Raw genomic sequence first — 22,908 nt, 5'->3', positions numbered from 1 at the left:
GGACACAATGGAGTTGTCAACCGTGATGGCGAGATCATGGAACGGGCAGTCCTTCCCCGGGAGGAAGAGGAGCTCCGTCTTGCTGAGGTTCAGCTTGAGGTGGTGATCCGTCATCCACACTGATATGTCTGCCAGACATGCAGAGATGCGATTCGCCACCTGGTCATCAGAAGGGGGAAAGGAGAAGATTAATTGTGTGTCGTCTGCATAGCAATGATAGGAGAGACCATGTGAGGTTATGACAGAGCCAAGTGACTTGGTGTATAGCGAGAATAAGAGAGGGCCTAGAACAGAGCCCTGGGGGACACCAGTGGTGAGAGCGCGTGGTGAGGAGACAGATTCTCGCCACGCCACCTGGTAGGAGCGACCTGTCAGGTAGGACGCAATCAAGCGTGGGCCGCGCCGGAGATGCCCAACTCGGAGAGGGTGGAGAGGAGGATCTGATGGTTCACAGTATCGAAGGCAGCCGATAGGTCTAGAAGGATGAGAGCAGAGGAGAGAGAGTTAGCTTTAGCAGTGCGGAGCGCCTCCGTGATACAGAGAAGAGCAGTCTCAGTTGAATGACTAGTCTTGAAACCTGACTGATTTGGATCAAGAAGGTCATTCTGAGAGAGATAGCGGTAGAGCTGGCCAAGGACGGCACGCTCAAGAGTTTTGGAGAGAAAAGAGAGAAGGGATACTGGTCTGTAGTTGTTGACATCGGAGGGATCGAGTGTAGGTTTTTTCAGAAGGGTGCAACTCTCGCTCTCTTGAAGACGGGAGGGACGTAGCCAGCGGTCAGGGATGAGTTGATGAGCGAGGTGAGGTAAGGGAGAAGGTCTCCGGAAATGGTCTGGAGAAGAGAGGAGGGGATAGGGTCAAGCGGGCAGGTTGTTGGGCGGCCGGCCGTCACAAGACGCGAGATTTCATCTGGAGAGAGAGGGAGAAAGAGGTCAGAGCATAGGGTAGGGCAGTGTGAGCAGAACCAGCGGTGTCGTTTGACTTAGCAAACGAGGATCGGATGTCGTCGACCTTCTTTTCAAAATGGTTGACAAAGTCATCTGCAGAGAGGGAGGAGGGGGGAGGATTCAGGAGGGAGGAGAAGGTGGCAAAGAGCTTCCTAGGGTTAGAGGCAGATGCTTGGAATTTAGAATGGTAGAAAGTGGCTTTAGCAGCAGAGACAGAGGAGGAAAATGTAGAGAGGAGGGAGTGAAAGGATGCCAGGTCCGCAGGGAGGCGAGTTTTCCTCCATTTCCGCTCGGCTGCCCGGAGCCCTGTTCTGTGAGCTCGCAATGAGTCGTCGAGCCACGGAGCGGGAGGGGAGGACCGAGCCGGCCTGGAGGATAGGGGACATAGAGAGTCAAAGGATGCAGTAAGGGAGGAGGGTTGAGGAGGCAGAATCAGGAGATAGGTTGGAGAAAGTTTGAGCAGAGGGAAGAGATGATAGGATGGAAGAGGAGAGAGTAGCGGGGGAGAGAGAGCGAAGGTTGGGACGGCGCGATACCATCCGAGTAGGGGCAGTGTGGGAAGTGTTGGATGAGAGCGAGAGGGAAAAGGATACAAGGTAGTGGTCGGAGACTTGGAGGGGAGTTGCAATGAGGTTAGTGGAAGAACAGCATCTAGTAAAGATGAGGTCAAGCGTATTGCCTGCCTTGTGAGTAGGGGGAAGGTGAGAGGGTGAGGTCAAAAGAGGAGAGGAGTGGAAAGAAGGAGGCAGAGAGGAATGAGTCAAAGGTAGACGTGGGGAGGTTAAAGTCGCCCAGAACTGTGAGAGGTGAGCCGTCCTCAGGAAAGGAGCTTATCAAGGCATCAAGCTCATTGATGAACTCTCCGAGGGAATCTGGAGGGCGATAAATGATAAGGATGTTAAGCTTGAAAGGGCTGGTAACTGTGACAGCATGGAATTCAAAGGAGGCGATAGACAGATGGGTAAGGGAGAAAGAGAGAAAGACCACTTGGGAGAGATGAGGATCCCGGTGCCACCACCCCGCTGACCAGAAGCTCTCGGGGTGTGCGAGAACACGTGGGCGGACGAGGAGAGAGCAGTAGGAGTAGCAGTGTTATCTGTGGTGATCCATGTTTCCGTCAGTGCCAAGAAGTCAAGGGACTGGAGGGAGGCATAGGCTGAGATGAACTCTGCCTTGTTGGCCGCAGATCGGCAGTTCCAGAGGCTACCGGAGACCTGGAACTCCACGTGGGTCGTACGCGCTGGGACCACCAGATTAGGGTGGTCGCGGCCACGCGGTGTGGAGCGTTTGTATGGTCTGTGCAGAGAGGAGAGAACAGGGATAGACAGACACATAGTTGACAGGCTACAGAAAAGGCTACGCTAATGCAAGGAGATTGGAATGACAAGTGGACTACACGTCTCGAATGTTCAGAAAGTTAAGCTTACGTAGCAAGAATCTTATTGACTAAAATGATTAAAATGATACAGTACTGCTAAAGTAGGCTAGCTGGCAGTAGCTGCGTTGTTGACACTACACTAATCAAGTCGTTCCGTTGAGTGTAATAGTTTCTACAGTGCTACTATTCGGGGGCTAGCTGGCTAGCTAGCAGTGTTTTTTACGTTACGTTGCGTTAAAAGAACGACAATAGCTGGCTAGCTAACCTAGGAAATCGCTCTAGACTACACAATTATCTTTGAAACAAAGACGGCTATGTAGCTAGCTATGTAGCTAGCTACGATAAAACAAATCAAACCGTTGTACTGTAATGAAATGAAATGAAAATGTGATACTACCTGACCGGGTTGTTGAATTCGATTCAGTAACGTATGTGTGGTGACGTTGGCTAGCTGTTAGCTGTTAGCTGTTGGCTAGCTAGCAGAGTCTCCTACGTTAAGGACGACAAATAGCTGGCTAGCGAACCTCAGTGAATTAAGATAATCACTCCAAGGCTACACACACTAAACTACACAATTATCTTGGAAACAAAGACAGCTATGTAGCTAGCTAACACTAGACTAATCAAGTCGTTCAGTTGAGTGAATAGCACTACAGTGATGCTAATCTGTGTGCGTTAGCTAGCGTTTGCTAGCTCCTGGGCGAATAGCAGTGAAGGCTACGTTAGGGCGACGAAATACGATAATTATGCAATTATCTCTGATACAAGGACGGCTATGTAGCTAGCTAAGAAGAATTGCTAAGATTAGACAAATCAACCGTTGTACTATAATGAAATGTAATGAAAAAGTTATACAACCTGCAGAGCGAAGTGCGAATGCGACCGCTCGCTCCAACCCGGAACCGGAAGAGACAAGCATGCATTGGCAGGCAAGCTGCTCTCTCTCAACTGGACTGTGTGTTTACAGGCAAGTTGTGACTTTTAGAACACATTTGCTAAAAGCCACAAAATACACCTGAATGGATTTATGCAAATATGTAAACACCACGGTAGTTCTATTGATCAAACAACCCTGAAAAGGTAGGCTCTCTCTCCCACAGTTATGCACATCAATATCAACAACTAATGCTAGCCAGAGCAAGATGAGCTAAAATCTAACGAAGAAACATTAGATAAACCCTTTCAAACCTTTTCAGCTAGTAGGCCGTCAAAATTGCACTGATAAACGTCCTTCTGCAGCTTGCCTGCCAATGCATGCTTGTCCCAACCAAGCACCCAGCTTGCTAGCTAGCTACATCCAGATACAAATGAGAGAACACCTCACTCTGACCATTTTACTCGCCGTAGTAGAGCTGGTTATGCTGTTTACATGTTAGAGCGTTCGTGATAAACTATGACTTTTTTTGCCTAGGTTTCCTGAACCGGACATATTCAGCAGGTGTTTGCACATTAGTCAATTCATCCGTTTTTCTGAGATCTGAAATCAGAGTAGATAGCCAGAGTGAATTCACGAACGCAAGCGATATGCTAACTGGATAGCAATCATTCAAGTTCTTGCTAGCTAACCAAATAACACCTGCATCTCTAGCTATATAGAGCCAGCAAAAAATGAAGAGGAAAAGTCAGTCACTCACCCATGCATCCAATGAAATTACATCCTTCTAGCAGCTAGCTAGGTGGCTAACGTTAGGCTCCATGTTTTTAGCCTCCTACATAAATAGATACGCTAGCCTATTAGCTACATTACTACGTCTGACTTGTGATCATTGCCCTTGCTAGTTTGATTGTATTGACATTTCCAGCCTTGGTTACATTAGTCAGATTTTGCCCAAAATATTGATGAGTCATTAAAAATGAGTCATTGAAACTGAAACAGTGCATCTCGAATGGAGGCAGCAATCAATGCACTAAGTCATCTGGACTACCAAGACATGTATTGGTGGATTATATTAATTATGCATTGAACTGTATTCATCTATTCTGCCAACAATGCCTTACTTTACTTTATGGAATGTTGAATCAAATAGAACCTATTTTTAAAACCTCTTATATAGTTGCTTTTGTAGCATAAACTGATAATTTTATGTTTTTGACTGATATTATGATTGTATGTTTGTTTCATACCTGCAAAGTTGTTAAAACACTGTCAGTTCAACTTTAACCTACGCACTCACATGTGTACACACACAGTTTCTCTCTCCCATGTACACACCTGTTGCATGATCAGTGTTACACTGTGCTGGCTAAATCATTGAGGGCCATCTGGCTGTACTCCAGAGGCTGTGAGTGTTCAGCTTTCCCCCAGGGAGGTCTAGCTCAGCCAGCCCATACAGGCCTAATGCTCCAACCACACTGAGCCCAAATGGCACCCTATGATCTTTATAGTGCACTGCTTTCCCCCTCCCCTATATGTCAAAAGTAGTGCACTCTTGGGGTGCCATTTTGGACGCACATTGGGAGATATGAGGAGACCACACAACCCTAACCGGCTTACACACACACACACACACACACACACACACACACACACACACACACACACACACACACACACACACACACACACACACACACACACACAACCCTAACCGCTTACACACACATGCACACGCACACACACACACACACACACACACACACACACACACACACACACACACACACACACACACACACACACACACACACACACACACACACACACACACACACACACACACACATTTACACAGACAACTCTTATCCAGACGACACAAATTGGTGCAAACACGCACACGCACACACCACGGACACAGCCACTTGCATCTAAATCTTGTTGGGGCGAAGGACACACACCACACACCCCTAACACACACACACACACACACACACGCACTCACACTCACACACACTCACACACACAGACACAACCCTAACCAGCTTACACTGAGGGATGGGTTTAACTTATTGGCTCCAACAGATCAGAGTTGCCAGCTATGCCTCACTGCCTCCCTCTCTCCAGTTTGACTTTCTAGCTGACTGTGCAACTCCTCGTCTCCTTTTTCTCGATCTTGCTCAGTCCCTCACACACTCTCTCTCTCTCTCTCTCTCTCTCTCTCTCTCTCTCTCTCTCTCTCTCTCTCTCTCTCTCTGTCTCTCTCTCTCTCTCTCTCTCTCTCTCTCTCTCTCTCTCTCTCTCTCTCTCTCTCTCTCTCTCTCTCTCTCTCTCTCTCTCTCTCTCTCTCTCTCTCTCTCTCTCTCTCTCTCTCTCTCTCTCTCTCTCTCTCTCTCTCTCTCTCTCTCTCTCTCTACACATACAGTACATTCATCATCACCCCCTTCCCACACAAACACCCCCTTCTCACACATAGTCAGGTGTGTTGACATCCTGTTTATGTTCATGTCTCAGTGATTTTATTAGTTCCCTTCTTCGTTCTTCCCACTCATCATTACAGCAGTCAAATCAACTACGTGCCTCAATTGAACATCTACCACCTACCATCTGCACAGAGAGTACACAGCAGAATCCAGAACCATTACACCATCAAATATTTACAAAAGTATCTCCCAGAGGAGCCTTGTGATTGATGGATCAATATGAATAACCTGACAGTAAGCAATAAATACTCAAGGGGAATATTTGTCCATCTCGATTGCCGCGGGCTCCAATTGAAAAGGTGAATAGAATAGAGAAGGGACAGATCAAATGTACTATTCAACCTAACACACACACACCCAAAGAGACAGGCACGCAGGATCCAGAGCGTGAAACTAGACACACACACACTCACAGACACAAAGACAGAGAAACACACACGCACACACACACATACACACACATACCCAAAGAGACAGGCACGCAGCATTCAGAGCGTGAAACTAGACACACACACACTCACAGACACAAAGACAGAGAAACACACACACACACACACACACACACACACACACACTCAAAGAGACAGGCACGCAGGATTCAGACCGTGAAACTAGATACACACAAACACACTCACAAACACAAAGACAGGAAACACAGAGCACAGGCAAACACACACACACACACACACACACACACACACACACACAGACACAAAGACACACACACACACACACACACACACACACACACACACACACACACACACTCGCAGACACAGACACAAAGACAGAGAAACACACAAGCACACACACACTCCCTCTCCCACATCTCCACAATGAAAGATCAGACCCATCAACACAACAAGTGGAGGTTCAAGTTGGGGCATGTTTGTCCCTACATGAGACATTGTTAGTGACAGAAAACCAAATCTATTCTGGCTTTTACATGAAACTGTAATGAAAGAACAGGACATTTTGGCATGTCTGTCTACAGTACATTGGGCCATCCCCTCATGTCTCTCTTTCTCAGTCTGTCTGAAGTTATGGGTTGCTGCCCCAGCTCTTTCTCTTTTGGTTTTCCTGCAGCACAGTGATGTCCCAATACGAGGCTGATGATTCCCTGCTGCTTACGAAGAGAAAAGTTGTTGGAATGAAAATGAGCCTGAAACTCAAATGAGCCGAGCTGATAATTAATCATTTCAGAGCTATACAAAATGTCCCTTGTGTCATCTTCTTCGTTTTATAACCCCTCTCTCTTCTTTCTCTGTCCCTCTCATTCCCTCTTCCTCCTTCCCTCTCTCTCCCACTCTCCCTCGACCTCCCCCTCCCTCCCTTTATTCCTCCCCTCCCTCTCTCTCCCCCTTCTGCTACAGACAGTAACTTTGTCCTGGGTAACGCCCAGGTACAGTCCCTCTACCCCATCGTCTACTGTTCTGACGGCTTCTGTGAGCTGACCGGCTACGCCCGCGCCGAACTGATGCAGAAGAGCTGCGCATGTCATTTCCTGTACGGGCCGGAGACCAGCGACCAGCTGACGGCGAAGATCCAGGGGGCATTGGACGACAGGGGGGAATTTAAGAGTGAGCTGGTGTTCTACAAGAAGGGAGGTGAGAGACTCAGAGACAGGGGGTGCCCCTAGGGCTCTGGTCAAAACTAGTGCACTATAAAGGGAATACTGGGCCATTTCAGACACATCCAGAGAGACTGAGTTGGTGTTCTACAGACTCAAGCCTCATTTATATCTAATCTGATGGCAACCAGATCACAATGTGTCTTGTAATGATGTGGATCAGGAAAAAAAGACCCATGTTAGAACCAGGTATAAACGGGGCTTAAGTCTTTTAATCCTCACTGTTTATTTCCAAATGCATTTTTTCATAATTTATTTCCCTGAGCCTTCATTTTGCCATTGAAAAGCTCAGTCTGATTGTTTGGGCGTGTTGATACAAATTTAAATATATTTACACTCCCGATCAAAGGTTTGGGGTCACTTAGAATGCCCTTGTTTTTGAAAGAAAAGCAATAAGTTTTGGTCCATTAAAATAACATCAAATTGATCAGAAATACAGTGTAGACATTGTTAATGTTGTAAATGACTATTGTAGCTGGAAACAGCAGATATGTTATTGAATATCTACATAGGCGTATGTGCACCCCTTTGGTCTGTACTAAAACCTACACTGCTTACCCCTTCAAAGTAGCCAGATACAGTGCATTTGGAAAATATTCTGACCCCTTGACTTTTTCCAGATTTTCTTACGTTACAGCCTTATTCTAAAATATATATATATTTTAAAGACATCCTCATCAATCTACACGCTATACCCCATAATGACAAAGCAAAAACAGGGTTTAACATTTTTAGCAAATGCAGAAGTATTCAGACCCTTTGCTGTGAGACTTGAAATTGAGCTCAGGTGCATCTTGTTTCCATTGATCATCCTTGAGATGTTTCTACAAGTTGATTGGAGTCCACCTGTTGTAAATTCAATTGATTGGACATGATTTGAAAAGGCACACACCTGTCTATATAAGGTCCCACAGTTGACAGTGGAGGAAAAACCAAGCCATGAGGTTGAAGGAATTTTCCGTTGAGCTCTGAGACAGGATTGGGTCGAGGCACAGATCTGGGGAAGGGTACCAACAAATATATGCGAATTTGAAGGTCCACAAGACCTTTTACCTCCTTTTTATCCCCAATTTCTTGGTAGTTACTATCTTGTCTCATCGCTACAACTCCCGTACGGGCTCGGGAGAGATGAAGATCGAAAGCCATGCGTCCCCCGAAACACAACCCAACCGCACTGCTCCTTAACACAGCGCGCATCCAACCCGGAAGCCAGCCGCACCAATGCGTCAGAGGAAACACTGTGCACCTGGCGACCTGGTTAGCGTGCACTGCGCCCGGCCCGCCACATGAGTCGCTAGTGCGCAATGAGACAAGGATATACCTACCGGCCCTCCCTAACAACGCGAGGCCAATTGTGCGTCGCACCACGGACCTCCCGGTCGCGGCCTGCTGCGACAGAGCCTGGGCTCAAACCCAGAGTCTCTGGTGGCACAGCTAGAACTGCGATGCAGTGCCTTTGACCACTGCACCACCGGAAGGGCCTCCCTCATTCTTAAATGGAAGAAGTTTGGAACCACCAAGACTCTTCCGAGAGCTGGCCGCCCGGCCAAACTGAGCAATCAGGGGAGAAGGACCTTGGTCAGGGAGGTGACCAAGAACCCAATGGTCACTCTGAGAGAGCTCCAGATTTCCTATGTGGAGATGGGAGAACCTTCCAGAAAGAAAAAAATCTCTGCAGCACTCCACCAATCAGGCCAGACAGAAGCCACTCCTCCAGTGAAAGGCACATGACAGCCAGCTTGGAGTTTGCCAAAAGGCACTTAAAGGACTCTCAGACCATGAGAAACAAGGTTCTCTGGTCTGATGAAACCAAGATTGAACTCTTTGGCCTGAATCCCAAGCGTCACATCTGGAGGAAACCTGGCACCATTCCTACGGTGAAGCATGGTGGTGGTAGAATCATGCTGTGGGGATGTTTTTCAGAGGCAGTGACTTGCAGAATAGTCAGGATCGAGGGAAAGATGAACAAAGTACAGAGAGATCCTTGGTGAAAACCTTCTCCAGAGTACTCAGGACCTCAGACTGGGGCGAAGGTTTACCTTCCAACAGGACAACGACCCTAAGCACACAGCCAAGTGGCTTCGGGACAATTCTCTGAATGTCCTTGAAAGGCCCAGCCAGAGCCCGGACTTGAGCCCGATCTAAAATCTCTGGAGAGACCTAAAAATCGCTGTGCAGCGATGCTCCCCATCCAACCTGACAGAGCTTGAGAGGATATGCAGAGAAGAATGGGAGAAACTCCCCAAATACAGGTGTGCCAAGCTTGTAACGTCTTAACCACGAAGACTCGAGGCTGTAATCACTGTCAAAGGTCCTTCATCAAAGTACTGAGGAAAGGGTCTGAATTCTTATGTAAATGTGATATTTCAGTTGTATATACAGTATATATATATATATATATATATAGTACCAGTCAGAAGTTTGAACACACCTACTCATGGTTTTCAATGGTTTTTCTTTATTTCACTATTTTTTACATTTATCCAATTTATAAAATAGTAAAAATAAAGAAAAACCCTAGAATTAGTAGGTGTGTATTTTTGCCACATCTCTAAAAACCTGTTTTTGTTTTGTCATTATGGGGTATTGTGTGTGGATTGATGATGGAAAAAACTATTTAATCAATTTTAGAATAAGGCTGTAATGTAACAAAGTTTGGAAAAAGCCAAAGGGTCTGAATACTTTCCAAATGCACTGTGCATATGCAAATAAAGTATGACTGGTTATTTGGTCAGAATAATCGGATCAGATTGTGGTGTCGTGCTGTGGGTCAAAAGGTCCGTCCCAACTGAACAGACTGTACTGGCCCTTTAAATCCGGAATCCATAATGGTGAAACAGCGATGTCCGTTTGCAATATTACAACAACAAAGATGTTACTGCAAGCAATGAAAACGTTTTTTTCCTCTCGGACATCATTTGACGTACTACAGAAGAGCACAATATATACGGTATATATATTTTACTATGCTACAAAACGCACCTCAGATCTGCAACAAAAATAACAACGGTGGTGGGGTGGCCAATGGCACTGTTTCCCTCTACTGCATGTTCCATCTTTAACCTGTTACTGGAGTGGGCTACATCAGGGTCACACAGACTGTTTCCCTCTACTGCATGTTCCATCTTTAACCTGTTACTGGAGTGGGCTACATCAGGGTCACACAGACTGTTTCCCTCTACTGCATGTTCCATCTTTAACCTGTTACTGGAGTGGGCTACATCAGGGTCACACAGACTGTTTCCCTCTACTGCATGTTCCATCTTTAACCTGTTACTGGAGTGGGCTACATCAGGGTCACACAGACTGTTTCCCTCTACTGCATGTTCCATCTTTAACCTGTTACTGGAGTGGGCTACATCAGGGTCACACAGACTGTTTCCCTCTACTGCATGTTCCATCTTTAACCTGTTACTGGAGTGGGCTACATCAGGGTCACACAGACTGTTTCCCTCTACTGCATGTTCCATCTTTAACCTGTTACTGGAGTGGGCTACATCAGGGTCACACAGACTGTTTCCCTCTACTGCATGTTCCATCTTTAACCTGTTACTGGAGTGGGCTACATCAGGGTCACACAGACTGTTTCCCTCTACTGCATGTTCCATCTTTAACCTGTTACTGGAGTGGGCTACATCAGGGTCACACAGACTGTTTCCCTCTACTGCATGTTCCATCTTTAACCTGTTACTGGAGTGGGCTACATCAGGGTCACACAGACTGTTTCCCTCTACTGCATGTTCCATCTTTAACCTGTTACTGGAGTGGGCTACATCAGGGTCACACAGACTGTTTCCCTCTACTGCATGTTCCATCTTTAACCTGTTACTGGAGTGGGCTACATCAGGGTCACACAGACTGTTTCCCTCTACTTGTTCCATCTTTAACCTGTTACTGGACTGGGTCACACAGACTGTTTCCATCATTTCCATCTTTAACCTGTTACTGGAGTGGGCTACATCAGGGTCACACAGACTGTTTCCCTCTACTGCATGTTCCATCTTTAACCTGTTACTGGAGTGGGCTACATCAGGGTCACACAGACTGTTTCCCTCTACTGCATGTTCCATCTTTAACCTGTTACTGGAGTGGGCTACATCAGGGTCACACAGACTGTTTCCCTCTACTGCATGTTCCATCTTTAACCTGTTACTGGAGTGGGCTACATCAGGGTCACACAGACTGTTTCCCTCTACTGCATGTTCCATCTTTAACCTGTTACTGGAGTGGGCTACATCAGGGTCACACAGACTGTTTCCCTCTACTGCATGTTCCATCTTTAACCTGTTACTGGAGTGGGCTACATCAGGGTCACACAGACTGTTTCCCTCTACTGCATGTTCCATCTTTAACCTGTTACTGGAGTGGGCTACATCAGGGTCACACAGACTGTTTCCCTCTACTGCATGTTCCATCTTTAACCTGTTACTGGAGTGGGCTACATCAGGGTCACACAGACTGTTTCCCTCTACTGCATGTTCCATCTTTAACCTGTTACTGGAGTGGGCTACATCAGGGTCACACAGACTGTTTCCCTCTACTGCATGTTCCATCTTTAACCTGTTACTGGAGTGGGCTACATCAGGGTCACACAGACTGTTTCCCTCTACTGCATGTTCCATCTTTAACCTGTTACTGGAGTGGGCTACATCAGGGTCACACAGACTGTTTCCCTCTACTGCATGTTCCATCTTTAACCTGTTACTGGAGTGGGCTACATCAGGGTCACACAGACTGTTTCCCTCTACTGCATGTTCCATCTTTAACCTGTTACTGGAGTGGGCTACATCAGGGTCACACAGACTGTTTCCCTCTACTGCATGTTCCATCTTTAACCTGTTACTGGAGTGGGCTACATCAGGGTCACACAGACTGTTTCCCTCTACTGCATGTTCCATCTTTAACCTGTTACTGGAGTGGGCTACATCAGGGTCACACAGACTGTTTCCCTCTACTGCATGTTCCATCTTTAACCTGTTACTGGAGTGGGCTACATCAGGGTCACACAGACTGTTTCCCTCTACTGCATGTTCCATCTTTAACCTGTTACTGGAGTGGGCTACATCAGGGTCACACAGACTGTTTCCCTCTACTGCATGTTCCATCTTTAACCTGTTACTGGAGTGGGCTACATCAGGGTCACACAGACTGTTTCCCTCTACTGCATGTTCCATCTTTAACCTGTTACTGGAGTGGGCTACATCAGGGTCACACAGACTGTTTCCCTCTACTGCATGTTCCATCTTTAACCTGTTACTGGAGTGGGCTACATCAGGGTCACACAGACTGTTTCCCTCTACTGCATGTTCCATCTTTAACCTGTTACTGGAGTGGGCTACATCAGGGTCACACAGACTGTTTCCCTCTACTGCATGTTCCATCTTTAACCTGTTACTGGAGTGGGCTACATCAGGGTCACACAGACTGTTTCCCTCTACTGCATGTTCCATCTTTAACCTGTTACTGGAGTGGGCTACATCAGGGTCACACAGACTGTTTCCCTCTACTGCATGTTCCATCTTTAACCTGTTACTGGAGTGGGCTACATCAGGGTCACACAGACTGTTTCCCTCTACTGCATGTTCCATCTTTAACCTGTTACTGGAGTGGGCTACATCAGGGTCACACAGACTGTTTCCCTCTACTGCATGTTCCATCTTTAACCTGTTACTGGAGTGGGCTACATCAGGGTCACACAGACTGTTTCCCTCTACTGCATGTTCCATCTTTAACCTGTTACTGGAGTGGGCTACATCAGGGTTTCCCTCTCTTTACACAGACTGTTTCCCTCTACTGCATGTTCCATCTTTAACCTGTTACTGGAGTGGGCTACATCAGGGTCACACAGACTGTTTCCCTCTACTGCATGTTCCATCTTTAACCTGTTACTGGAGTGGGCTACATCAGGGTCACACAGACTGTTTCCCTCTACTGCATGTTCCATCTTTAACCTGTTACTGGAGTGGGCTACATCAGGGTCACACAGACTGTTTCCCTCTACTGCATGTTCCATCTTTAACCTGTTACTGGAGTGGGCTACATCAGGGTCACACAGACTGTTTCCCTCTACTGCATGTTCCATCTTTAACCTGTTACTGGAGTGGGCTACATCAGGGTCACACAGACTGTTTCCCTCTACTGCATGTTCCATCTTTAACCTGTTACTGGAGTGGGCTACATCAGGGTCACACAGACTGTTTCCCTCTACTGCATGTTCCATCTTTAACCTGTTACTGGAGTGGGCTACATCAGGGTCACACAGACTGTTTCCCTCTACTGCATGTTCCATCTTTAACCTGTTACTGGAGTGGGCTACATCAGGGTCACACAGACTGTTTCCCTCTACTGCATGTTCCATCTTTAACCTGTTACTGGAGTGGGCTACATCAGGGTCACACAGACTGTTTCCCTCTACTGCATGTTCCATCTTTAACCTGTTACTGGAGTGGGCTACATCAGGGTCACACAGACTGTTTCCCTCTACTGCATGTTCCATCTTTAACCTGTTACTGGAGTGGGCTACATCAGGGTCACACAGACTGTTTCCCTCTACTGCATGTTCCATCTTTAACCTGTTACTGGAGTGGGCTACACCAGGGTCACACAGACTGTTTCCCTCTACTGCATGTTCCATCTTTAACCTGTTACTGGAGTGGGCTACATCAGGGTCACACAGACTGTTTCCCTCTACTGCATGTTCCATCTTTAACCTGTTACTGGAGTGGGCTACATCAGGGTCACACAGACTGGTTCTTGTTAGTCTTAAACAAATCTACTTTCAAACAAAATATACACCTCACACACGTAGTTATAGGCTTAAAAAAAGAAGACACCTGTACGTTTGACAGATATAGAGTTGATATTTATTACATTTTGAGTTTGTATCTCAATATTACACTTTATAGACATCACAGAACACTAAAATATAACAAAACTGTTTGATATAGAAAATAAATGATAATACATATGAATATGCCACCCATGAGGCCACAAGAGGGAGATTTGGTTCGGTACCCTATTTTCTATATAGTGCAATACTTTTGACCAGGGCCTGGTCAGGGCTCTGGTCAAAAGTAGTGCACTAAAATAATAGGGAATAGGGGGCCATTTCAGATGCGTACAGAGAGACCCAACCGGTGTTCTACAAGAAAGGAGGTGAGAGACAGTCAGTCACACCCTAGTAACCCACCTGGGCTTATTATAGCCTCTTGAGAATGAACCAGAGGCTAGGTGTAAATGAGGCGTGTGTGTGTGTGTGTGTGTGTGTGTGTGTGTGTGTGTGTGTGTGTGTGTGTGTGTGTGTGTGTGTGTGTGTGTGTGTGTGTGTGTGTGTGTGTGTGTGTGTGTGTGTGTGTGTGTGTGTGTGTGTGTGTGTGTGTGTGTGAGAATGTGTGTGTGTGTGTCCATTTGTGTGACAGTGTATGCTTGTGTTCTCACATCCCTCCTTTATCCCCATGTATGAACACAACACAACCTGAGCCTTCAGAACAGTTCAAGGTTTATTAAAGACATGCTCCTCTCACTTTGGGCTGGATGTCTCAATGTGTAGTTCATACATGCATCATCTGTGAGCAGAATTACTGCCACGAAATCCCTAGTTTGAAAGCAACTATTTTATGGAAGCTGTGCAGCCCCATGTTCCCTACACGTGTGCCAGCCCCATGTTCCCTACACGTGCGCCAGCCCCATGTTCTCTACACGTGCGCCAGCCCCATGTTCCCTACACGTGCGCCAGCCCCATGTTCTCTACACGTGCGCCAGCCCCATGTTCCCTACACGTGCGCCAGCCCCATGTTCCCTACACGTGCGCCAGCCCCATGTTCTCTACACGTGCGCCAGCCCCATGTTCCCTACACGTGCGCCAGCCCCATGTTCTCTACACGTGCGCCAGCCCCATGTTCCCTACACGTGCGCCAGCCCCATGTTTCCTACACGTGCGCCAGCCCCATGTTCCCTACACGTGCACCAGCCCCATGTTCCCTACACGTGCGCCAGCCCCATGTTCCCTACACGTGTGCCAGCCCCATGTTCTCTACACGTGTGCCAGCCCCATGTTCTCTACACGTGTGCCAGCCCCATGTTCTCTAGCCCCATGCACGTGTGCCAGCCCCATGTTCTCTACACGTGTGCCAGCCCCATGTTCCCTTCACGTGTGCCAGCCCCATGTTCTCTACACGTGTGCCATCCCCATGTTCCCTTCACGTGTGCCAGCCCCATGTTCTCTACACGTGTGCCAGCCCCATGTTCCCTTCACGTGTGCCAGCCCCATGTTCCCTTCACGTGCGCCAGCCCCATGTTCCCTTCACGTGTGCCAGCCCCATGTTCTCTACACGTGCGCCAGCCCCATGTTCCCTTCACGTGCGCCAGCCCCATGTTTCTCTACACGTGCGCCAGCCCCATGTTCCCTTCACGTGTGCCCCATGTTCCCTACACGTGTGCCAGCCCCATGTTCCCTTCACGTGTGCCAGCCCCATGTTCCCTTCACGTGCGCCAGCCCCATGTTCCCTTCACGTGTGCCAGCCCCATGTTCTCTACACGTGCGCCAGCCCCATGTTCCCTTCACGTGTGCCAGCCCCATGTTCTCTACACGTGTGCCAGCCCCATGTTCCCTACACGTGTGCCAGCCCCATGTTCCCTTCACGTGTGCCAGCCCCATGTTCCCTTCACGTGTGCCAGCCCCATGTTCCCTACACGTGCGCCAGCCCCATGTTCTCTACACGTGCGCCAGCCCCATGTTCTCTACACGTGTGCCAGCCCCATGTTCCCTTCACGTGTGCCAGCCCCATGTTCTCTACACGTGCGCCAGCCCCATGTTCCACGTGCTATGTTCCCTTCACGTGTGCCAGCCCCATGTTCTCTACACGTGTGCCAGCCCCATGTTCCCTACACGTGCCAGCCCCATGTTCCCTTCACGTGTGCCAGCCCCATGTTCTCTACACGTGCGCCAGCCCCATGTTCCTACACGTGCGCCAGCCCCATGTTCCCTTCACGTGTGCCAGCCCCATGTTCCCTTCACGTGTGCCAGCCCCATGTTCTCTACACGTGCGCCAGCCCCATGTTCTCTACACGTGTGCCAGCCCCATGTTCTCTACACGTGTGCCAGCCCCATGTTCCCTACACGTGCGCCAGCCCCATGTTCCTACACGTGCGCCAGCCCCATGTTCCCTACACGTGCGCCAGCCCCATGTTCCCTACACGTGCGCCAGCCCCATGTTCCCTTCACGTGAGCCAGCCCCATGTTCCCTACACGTGCGCCAGCCCCATGTTCCCTACACTAGCGCCAGCCCCATGTTCCCTAAACGTGCGCCAGCCCCATGTTCCCTACACGTGTGCCAGCCCCATGTTCCCTACACGTGCGCCAGCCCCATGTTCTCTACACGTGCGCCAGCCCCATGTTCCCTACACGTGCGCCAGCCCCATGTTCCCTACACGTGCGCCAGCCCCATGTTCCCTACACGTGCGCCAGCCCCATGTTCCCTACACGTGCGCCAGCCCCATGTTCCCTACACGTGCGCCAGCCCCATGTTCCCTACAGCCCCATGTTCCCTACACGTGCCAGCCCCATGTTCCCTACACGTGCGCCAGCCCCATGTTCCCTACACGTGCCAGCCCCATGTTCCCTACACGTGCCCCCCATGTTCCCTACACGTGCGCCAGCCCCATGTTCCCTACACGTGCGCCAGCCCCATGTTCTCTACACGTGCGCCAGCCCCATGTTCCCCTACACGTGCCAGCCCCAGCCCCCAGCCCCATGTTCCTACACGTGCGCCAGCCCCATGTTCCTACACGTGCGCCAGCCCCATGTTCCCTACACGTGTGCCAGCCCCATGTTCCCTAGCCCCACGTGCGCAGCCCCATGTTCCCTACACGTGTGCCAGCCCCATGTTCCCTACACGTGCGCCAGCCCCATGTTCCCTACACGTGCGCCAGCCCCATGTTCCCTACACGTGCCCATGTTCCCTAGCCCCATGTTCCCTACACGTGCGCCAGCCCCATGTTCCCTACCGTGCGCCAGCCCCATGTTCCCTACAGCCCCCATGTTCCCTGGCCAGTTCCCTACACGTGCGCCAGCCCCATGTTCCAGCCCCATACACGTGCGCCAGCCCCATGTTCCCTACACGTGCGCCAGCCCCATGTTCCCTAAACGTGTGCCAGCCCCATGTTCCCTACACGTGCGCCAGCCCCATAGCAATTTTAATTTCAGACTATGAGCGTCAGCCCCTCGCCATTTGAGTGACAGCTAGCAAGATGCACACTCGGCAGAGCGAGCGAGAGAGAAAGCAATGACGTGGTGCACATACTGTATCTGCACATATTTGCCATTTTTGGGGATGTAATCCAGCTTTCATCTAAATATACACCCAACTGGGACCATGAAAACCCACCGTTAACCATAACAGTAATAGGACTCTACGAATGTGAGGCTGTTTTCTCCTGATCGTATGCATGTATGTACAGCCACAACAAGTCCACCACCATGTCACACTGTCTTATGACTTTGTCAAGCTTGGTTTTGATGTTCCATTTGCAGCACAGACAGACAGGCGGAGTGGTATGAAATATATACAAATACAAGATAATGAATCTTTGCAGATAAAAATGTATAGAAGTTGCCGCGTGTAATCTGACTTCAACTGTGAATACACTCTAAATAAGAACTTCAGAAAATAAATTAATTGGGTACAAATGCATTGGCTATGGTGCACGCAATGTGTTTCAACGGTATCTGTCTTCTTCGGGCAGTTGAAGCACTGAAAGGTGGGTATTTGACTTGTTCAAATCAACAAAGACACAGATTGATGATGGCTGTTAAGTGTTGCTGATCACATTTGATCAAAAACCCTCACATTCACTTGGTGAGATATCAAATCATGGTACACGTGGATATGTGTTGGGAGCCAGTTGGTCTTGTAGTGTAGGTACCAGATGTGTTAGATTCAAAGAGAATCGTTTTCCCCCCTGTGGTTTTAGTCCGTAGAGGATGTAGTCGGTGTGTGGACAGCTGTGTGCTTCGGGCAGGTCATCCATGCTGAACGCTGTGGTGTTCAATATTCTCTATGTGTTGTGCTTATCATGACAGGTTGGATAATGCCTGCCGGCGCATTCATGCTCCTTCATATAGTCGGCGGAGATTGATTAGTCAAATTAAATCATATGAATCTTCATCTTCTTCATTGTCATCATCATCATCATCATCATCATCATCATCATCATCACAACCTGTTTTTAACCACAGCTTGCAGACAATGTGAAACCCTTCACCTTGGCTGAGAGTTGGGTGTATCAAGTGTAATGGGGATCTGTAGTTGTGTCACAGTGTGAGGAGAGCGACTCACAGACCTGTATGACCTTGGTCAGCCACTTCTCACATCACACCTCTACATGTTATCTATTCTGTCACTCTCCTTCCTGCCTGCCAGACACCTGGGAGGACATAGCATGCCACACATCTCTCACTGCCAGCACAACACGCCATACAGTATGGCAAAGAAAGAGCGCGTGAAGTGCTGTGTGGATGTACATGAATACAGTATGGATGATGTCAATGGAATAGAGAATAGCAAACTATTTCTCCGGTCTCAGATAAAGCTGTATATTTGTTTTGTTTTTTCGCTTCATTGTTTTCATGCCAAACTCATTTCACTTCCTGAATTGACCAAATTAGAGCTACGCTTCCTGAAATGAAAAAGCTTTTATGCAATAAAGACATCCTGCATTCATCTCTCTCTGTCTCATCAGTAATAACTGTCTGATAGAGCTCTGGGACTCAGGGTGCAGAATGTAAGGCACACACACTAACACTACACATAAAGTGAGGTAGTGGGTTGTGATGATATTGTATCATATTGGGACTAGATCATTCAGTGTAAATAGCTTTTCTATATTTCCAATTGAAATCAAAATGTTCACTGGGTTTTATCGGGAGGCGGTGTGATGGCAGAAGCTTTTCAAGTCTCTGTAGACAGCTGGAGATGAGCTGATTAGCTAGGGGCATAGAGTGTGTATTAAAATGTAACTGATTGACTGTGTCTCTTCCAGGTACCCAGTTCTGGTGTCTGCTGGACATCGTGCCCATTAAGAATGAGAAGGGAGAGGTGGTGCTGTTTCTGGTGTCCCACAAGGACATCACTGACAACAAGAAGGACCAGGACCCAGAGCAAGGCCCAGAGACTGGTGAGTTACCCTGAGTTAGACCAGGACCCAGAGCAAGGCGCAGAGACTGGTGAGTTACCCTGGGTTAAACCAGGACCCAGAGCAAGGCCCAGAGACTGGTGAGTTACCCTGAGTTAGACCAGGACCCAGAGCAAGGCCCAGTGACTGGTGAGTTACCCTGGGTTAAACCAGGACCCAGAGGAAGGGATAGAGGGAGAGGAAGGGATAGAGAGAGGGATGGAGGAAGGGATAGAGGGAGAGGAAGGGTTAAAGAGAGGGATGGAGGAAGGGATAGAGGGAGAGGAAGGGATAGAGGGAGAGGAAGGGATAGAGGGAGAGGAAGGGATAGAGAGAGGGATGGAGGAAGGGATAGAGAGAGGGATGGAGGAAGGGATAGAGAGAGGGATGGAGGAAAGGATAGAGAGAGGGATGGAGGAAGGGATAAAGAGAGGGATGGAGGAATGAATATAGAGAGGGATGGAGGAAGGAATGGAGGAAGGGATAAAGAGAGGGATGGAGGAATGAATAGAGAGAGGGATGGAGGAAGGGATGGAGGATTGAATAGAGAGAGGGATGGAGGAAGGGATAGAGAGAGGGATGGAGGAAGGGATGGAGGAATGAATAGAGAGAGGGATGGAGGAAGGGATAGAGAGAGGGATGGAGGAAGGGATAGAGAGAGGGATGGAGGAAGGGATAAAGAGAGGGATGGAGGAAGGGATAGGGAGAGTGATGGAGGAAGGGATAGAAAGAGGGATAAAGAGAGGGATGGAGGAAGGGATAGAGAGAGGGATGGAGGGAGGGAGAGAGGGATGGAGGAAGGATTTAGAGAGAGAGGATTTAGGGAGGGATAGAGAGAGGGATGGAGTAGGGATAGAGAAAGGAATGGAGGAATGGTTAGAGAGGGGGATAGAGGGAGAGATAGAGAGAGGGATAGAGGGAGGGATAGAGAGAGAGAGGATGGAGGGAGGGATAGAGAGAGAGAGGATGGAGGGAGGGATAGAGAGAGGGATGGAGGAAGGGATAGAGAGAGGGATGGAGTAGGGATAGAGAAAGGAATGGAGGAATGGTTAGAGAGGGGGATAGAGGGAGAGATAGAGGGAGAGATAGAGAGAGGGATAGAGGGAGGGATAGAGAGAGAGAGGATGGAGGGAGGGATAGAGGGAGAGATAGAGGGAGAGATAGAGAGAGGGATAGAGGGAGGGATAGAGAGAGGGATAGAGGGAGGGATAGAGAGAGGATGGAGGGAGGGATAGAGGGAGAGATAGAGGGAGAGATAGAGAGAGGGATAGAGGGAGGGATAGAGAGAGAGAGGATGGAGGGAGGGATAGAGAAAGGAATGGAGGAATGGTTAGAGAGGGGGATAGAGGGAGAGATAGAGAGAGGGATAGAGAGAGAGAGGATGGAGGGAGGGATAGAGAGGGGGTTGGAGGAAGGGATAGAGAGAGAGGAAGGGATAGAGATAGGGATGGAGGAAGGGAGGGATAGAGAGAGGGATGGATGGAGGGAGGGATAGAGAGAGGGATGGAGGGAGGGAGGGATAGAGAGATAGGATGGAGGGAAGGATAGAGAGATAGGATGGAGGGAGGGATAGAGCGAGGGGAGGGAGGGATAGAGAGATAGGATGGAGGGAGGGATAGAGAGAGGGATTGAGGGAGGGATGGAGGGAGGGATAGAGAGGGGTTGGGATGGAGAGGAGGGATAGAGAGGGGGAGAGAGGGATAGAGAGAGGATGGAGGGAGGGATAGAGAGAGGGATGGAGGAGGGAGGGATAGAGAGGAGGAGGATTGAGGGGAGGGATAGGATGGAGGGAGGGATGGAGGGAGGGAGGGGGAGGGATAGAGAGGGATTGAGGGAGGGAGGGGTAGAGAGAGGATGGAGGGAGGGAGGGGTAGAGAGATAGGATGGAGGGAGGGATAGAGAGAGGATGGAGGGAGGGATAGAGAGAGGGATTGAGGGAGGGATAGAGAGAGGATGGAGGGAGGGAGGGGTAGAGAGGGATTGAGGGAGGGAGGGGTAGAGAGAGGATGGAGGGAGGGGTAGAGAGAGGGATGGAGGGAGGAATAGAGAGAGGGATTGAGGGAGGGATAGAGAGAGGATGGAGGGAGGGATAGATAGAGGGATTGAGGGAGGGATGGAGAGATATGATGAAGGGAGGTTAGAGAGATGGATTGAGGGAGGGATGGAGGGAGGAATAGAGAGAGGGATAGAGAGAGGATTTAGGGAGGGAGAGAGAGAGGGATTGAGGGAGGGATAGAGATAGAATGGAGAGAGGGATTGAGGGAGGGATAGAGAGAGGATGGAGGGAGGGATAGAGAGAGGGATTGAGAGAAGATGGAGGGAGGGATTGAGGGAGGGATAGAGAGAGGGATGGAGGAAGGGATAGAGAGAGAGAGGATGGAGGGAGGGGTAGAGAGAGGGATGTTGTTTTTTGTTCTGTGATTTTTCACGAAGATGTAATGACTGTAACCTTTAAAGAGCATACAAGTGTTACACTGTTATAAGAATGAGTGTGTAAGACTGGAGGGAGGGAGGGAGGAGGGAGGGAGGGAGGGAGGGAGGGAGGGAGGGAGGGAGGGAGGGAGGGAGGGAGGGAGGGAGGGAGGGAGGGAGGGAGGGAGGGAGACTTGGTTATTCTGTCTGGTTGATTAAACTCTGAAATTAGTTTTGACATTTCCATACCTTCCCTATCTACAACTCTAGGGAATGAGAACGTTACATTAAGTGTGGACCCTTGTGGCCAGACAGGTGTCCTCAGGGCCGGCTGCAGGCATAAGCGGCATAAGCGGTCGATTTCAGCTTGGAACTCAGTTGGGGTCTCAACCTACTGTTGAGAATTAGAATAGTAGAATACAAAAGGTGCAAGATTGAAATTTGATTGTGCCTCAGCGGTTTTTCTCTTGTCATGTCAGTCACTGACAGTCACTCAATGGTCAGTTAGTCTGGCCAGCTGTCTAAACTTGTAGTAATCATGGCCGAATACCAACTGGGCACGCAGAGTACCTTCCCAGGGGCCCTGCCCTCCAGGGAGCCCCCATTGATTTTGTAGATCACTCTCACTCACATATCATTAACGTGGTATAAATATCGGCAACATTTTTAGAATTGTAGGAAATTAGCTATAAAACTGCAAAAACGTCTCTACACCCCATGGTAAAATGTGTAGATTAACCGGAAATTAGCTTTAAAATTGCAAAAATGTCTCTACACCCCATGGTAAAATGTGTAGAATTGCAGGAAATTAACTTTAAATTAAATCTTACTCTCCGCCGTCAACAAGGGGGCTACTAAAATGTTTTGCCCTTGAGGTGGTTGGGGGCCCAACACCAAATATCACTTAGGGCCCCCAAAGGTCCTGGCAGTGTTTTCACACCTACACACTCTATTGTTGTCTGCTCTATAATAAATCAGACAGAAGTGTAAAAAGAAAAACACTCTCTGTCCCC

At 48.8% G+C, this 22,908-nt stretch overlaps 1 protein-coding gene across 1 annotated transcript in view; it reads left to right on the top strand.

The window, feature by feature from the left end:
* Positions 1 to 22,908, top strand: part of LOC118366659 (potassium voltage-gated channel subfamily H member 3) — a 221,509-nt gene that overhangs the window by 145,032 nt on the left and 53,569 nt on the right. Inside the window, exons 2-3 of the mRNA XM_052493694.1 lie at positions 7,056 to 7,289; positions 19,352 to 19,486. Of these exons, the coding sequence (XP_052349654.1) occupies positions 7,056 to 7,289; positions 19,352 to 19,486 (369 nt within the window). The remainder of the gene's footprint in view (positions 1 to 7,055; positions 7,290 to 19,351; positions 19,487 to 22,908) is intronic.

The sequence above is a fragment of the Oncorhynchus keta genome, chromosome 34 (genome assembly GCF_023373465.1).
Source record: "Oncorhynchus keta strain PuntledgeMale-10-30-2019 chromosome 34, Oket_V2, whole genome shotgun sequence".
NCBI classification, from domain to species: Eukaryota; Metazoa; Chordata; class Actinopteri; order Salmoniformes; family Salmonidae; genus Oncorhynchus; species Oncorhynchus keta.
This window is presented reverse-complemented; position numbering and strand designations above follow the sequence as displayed.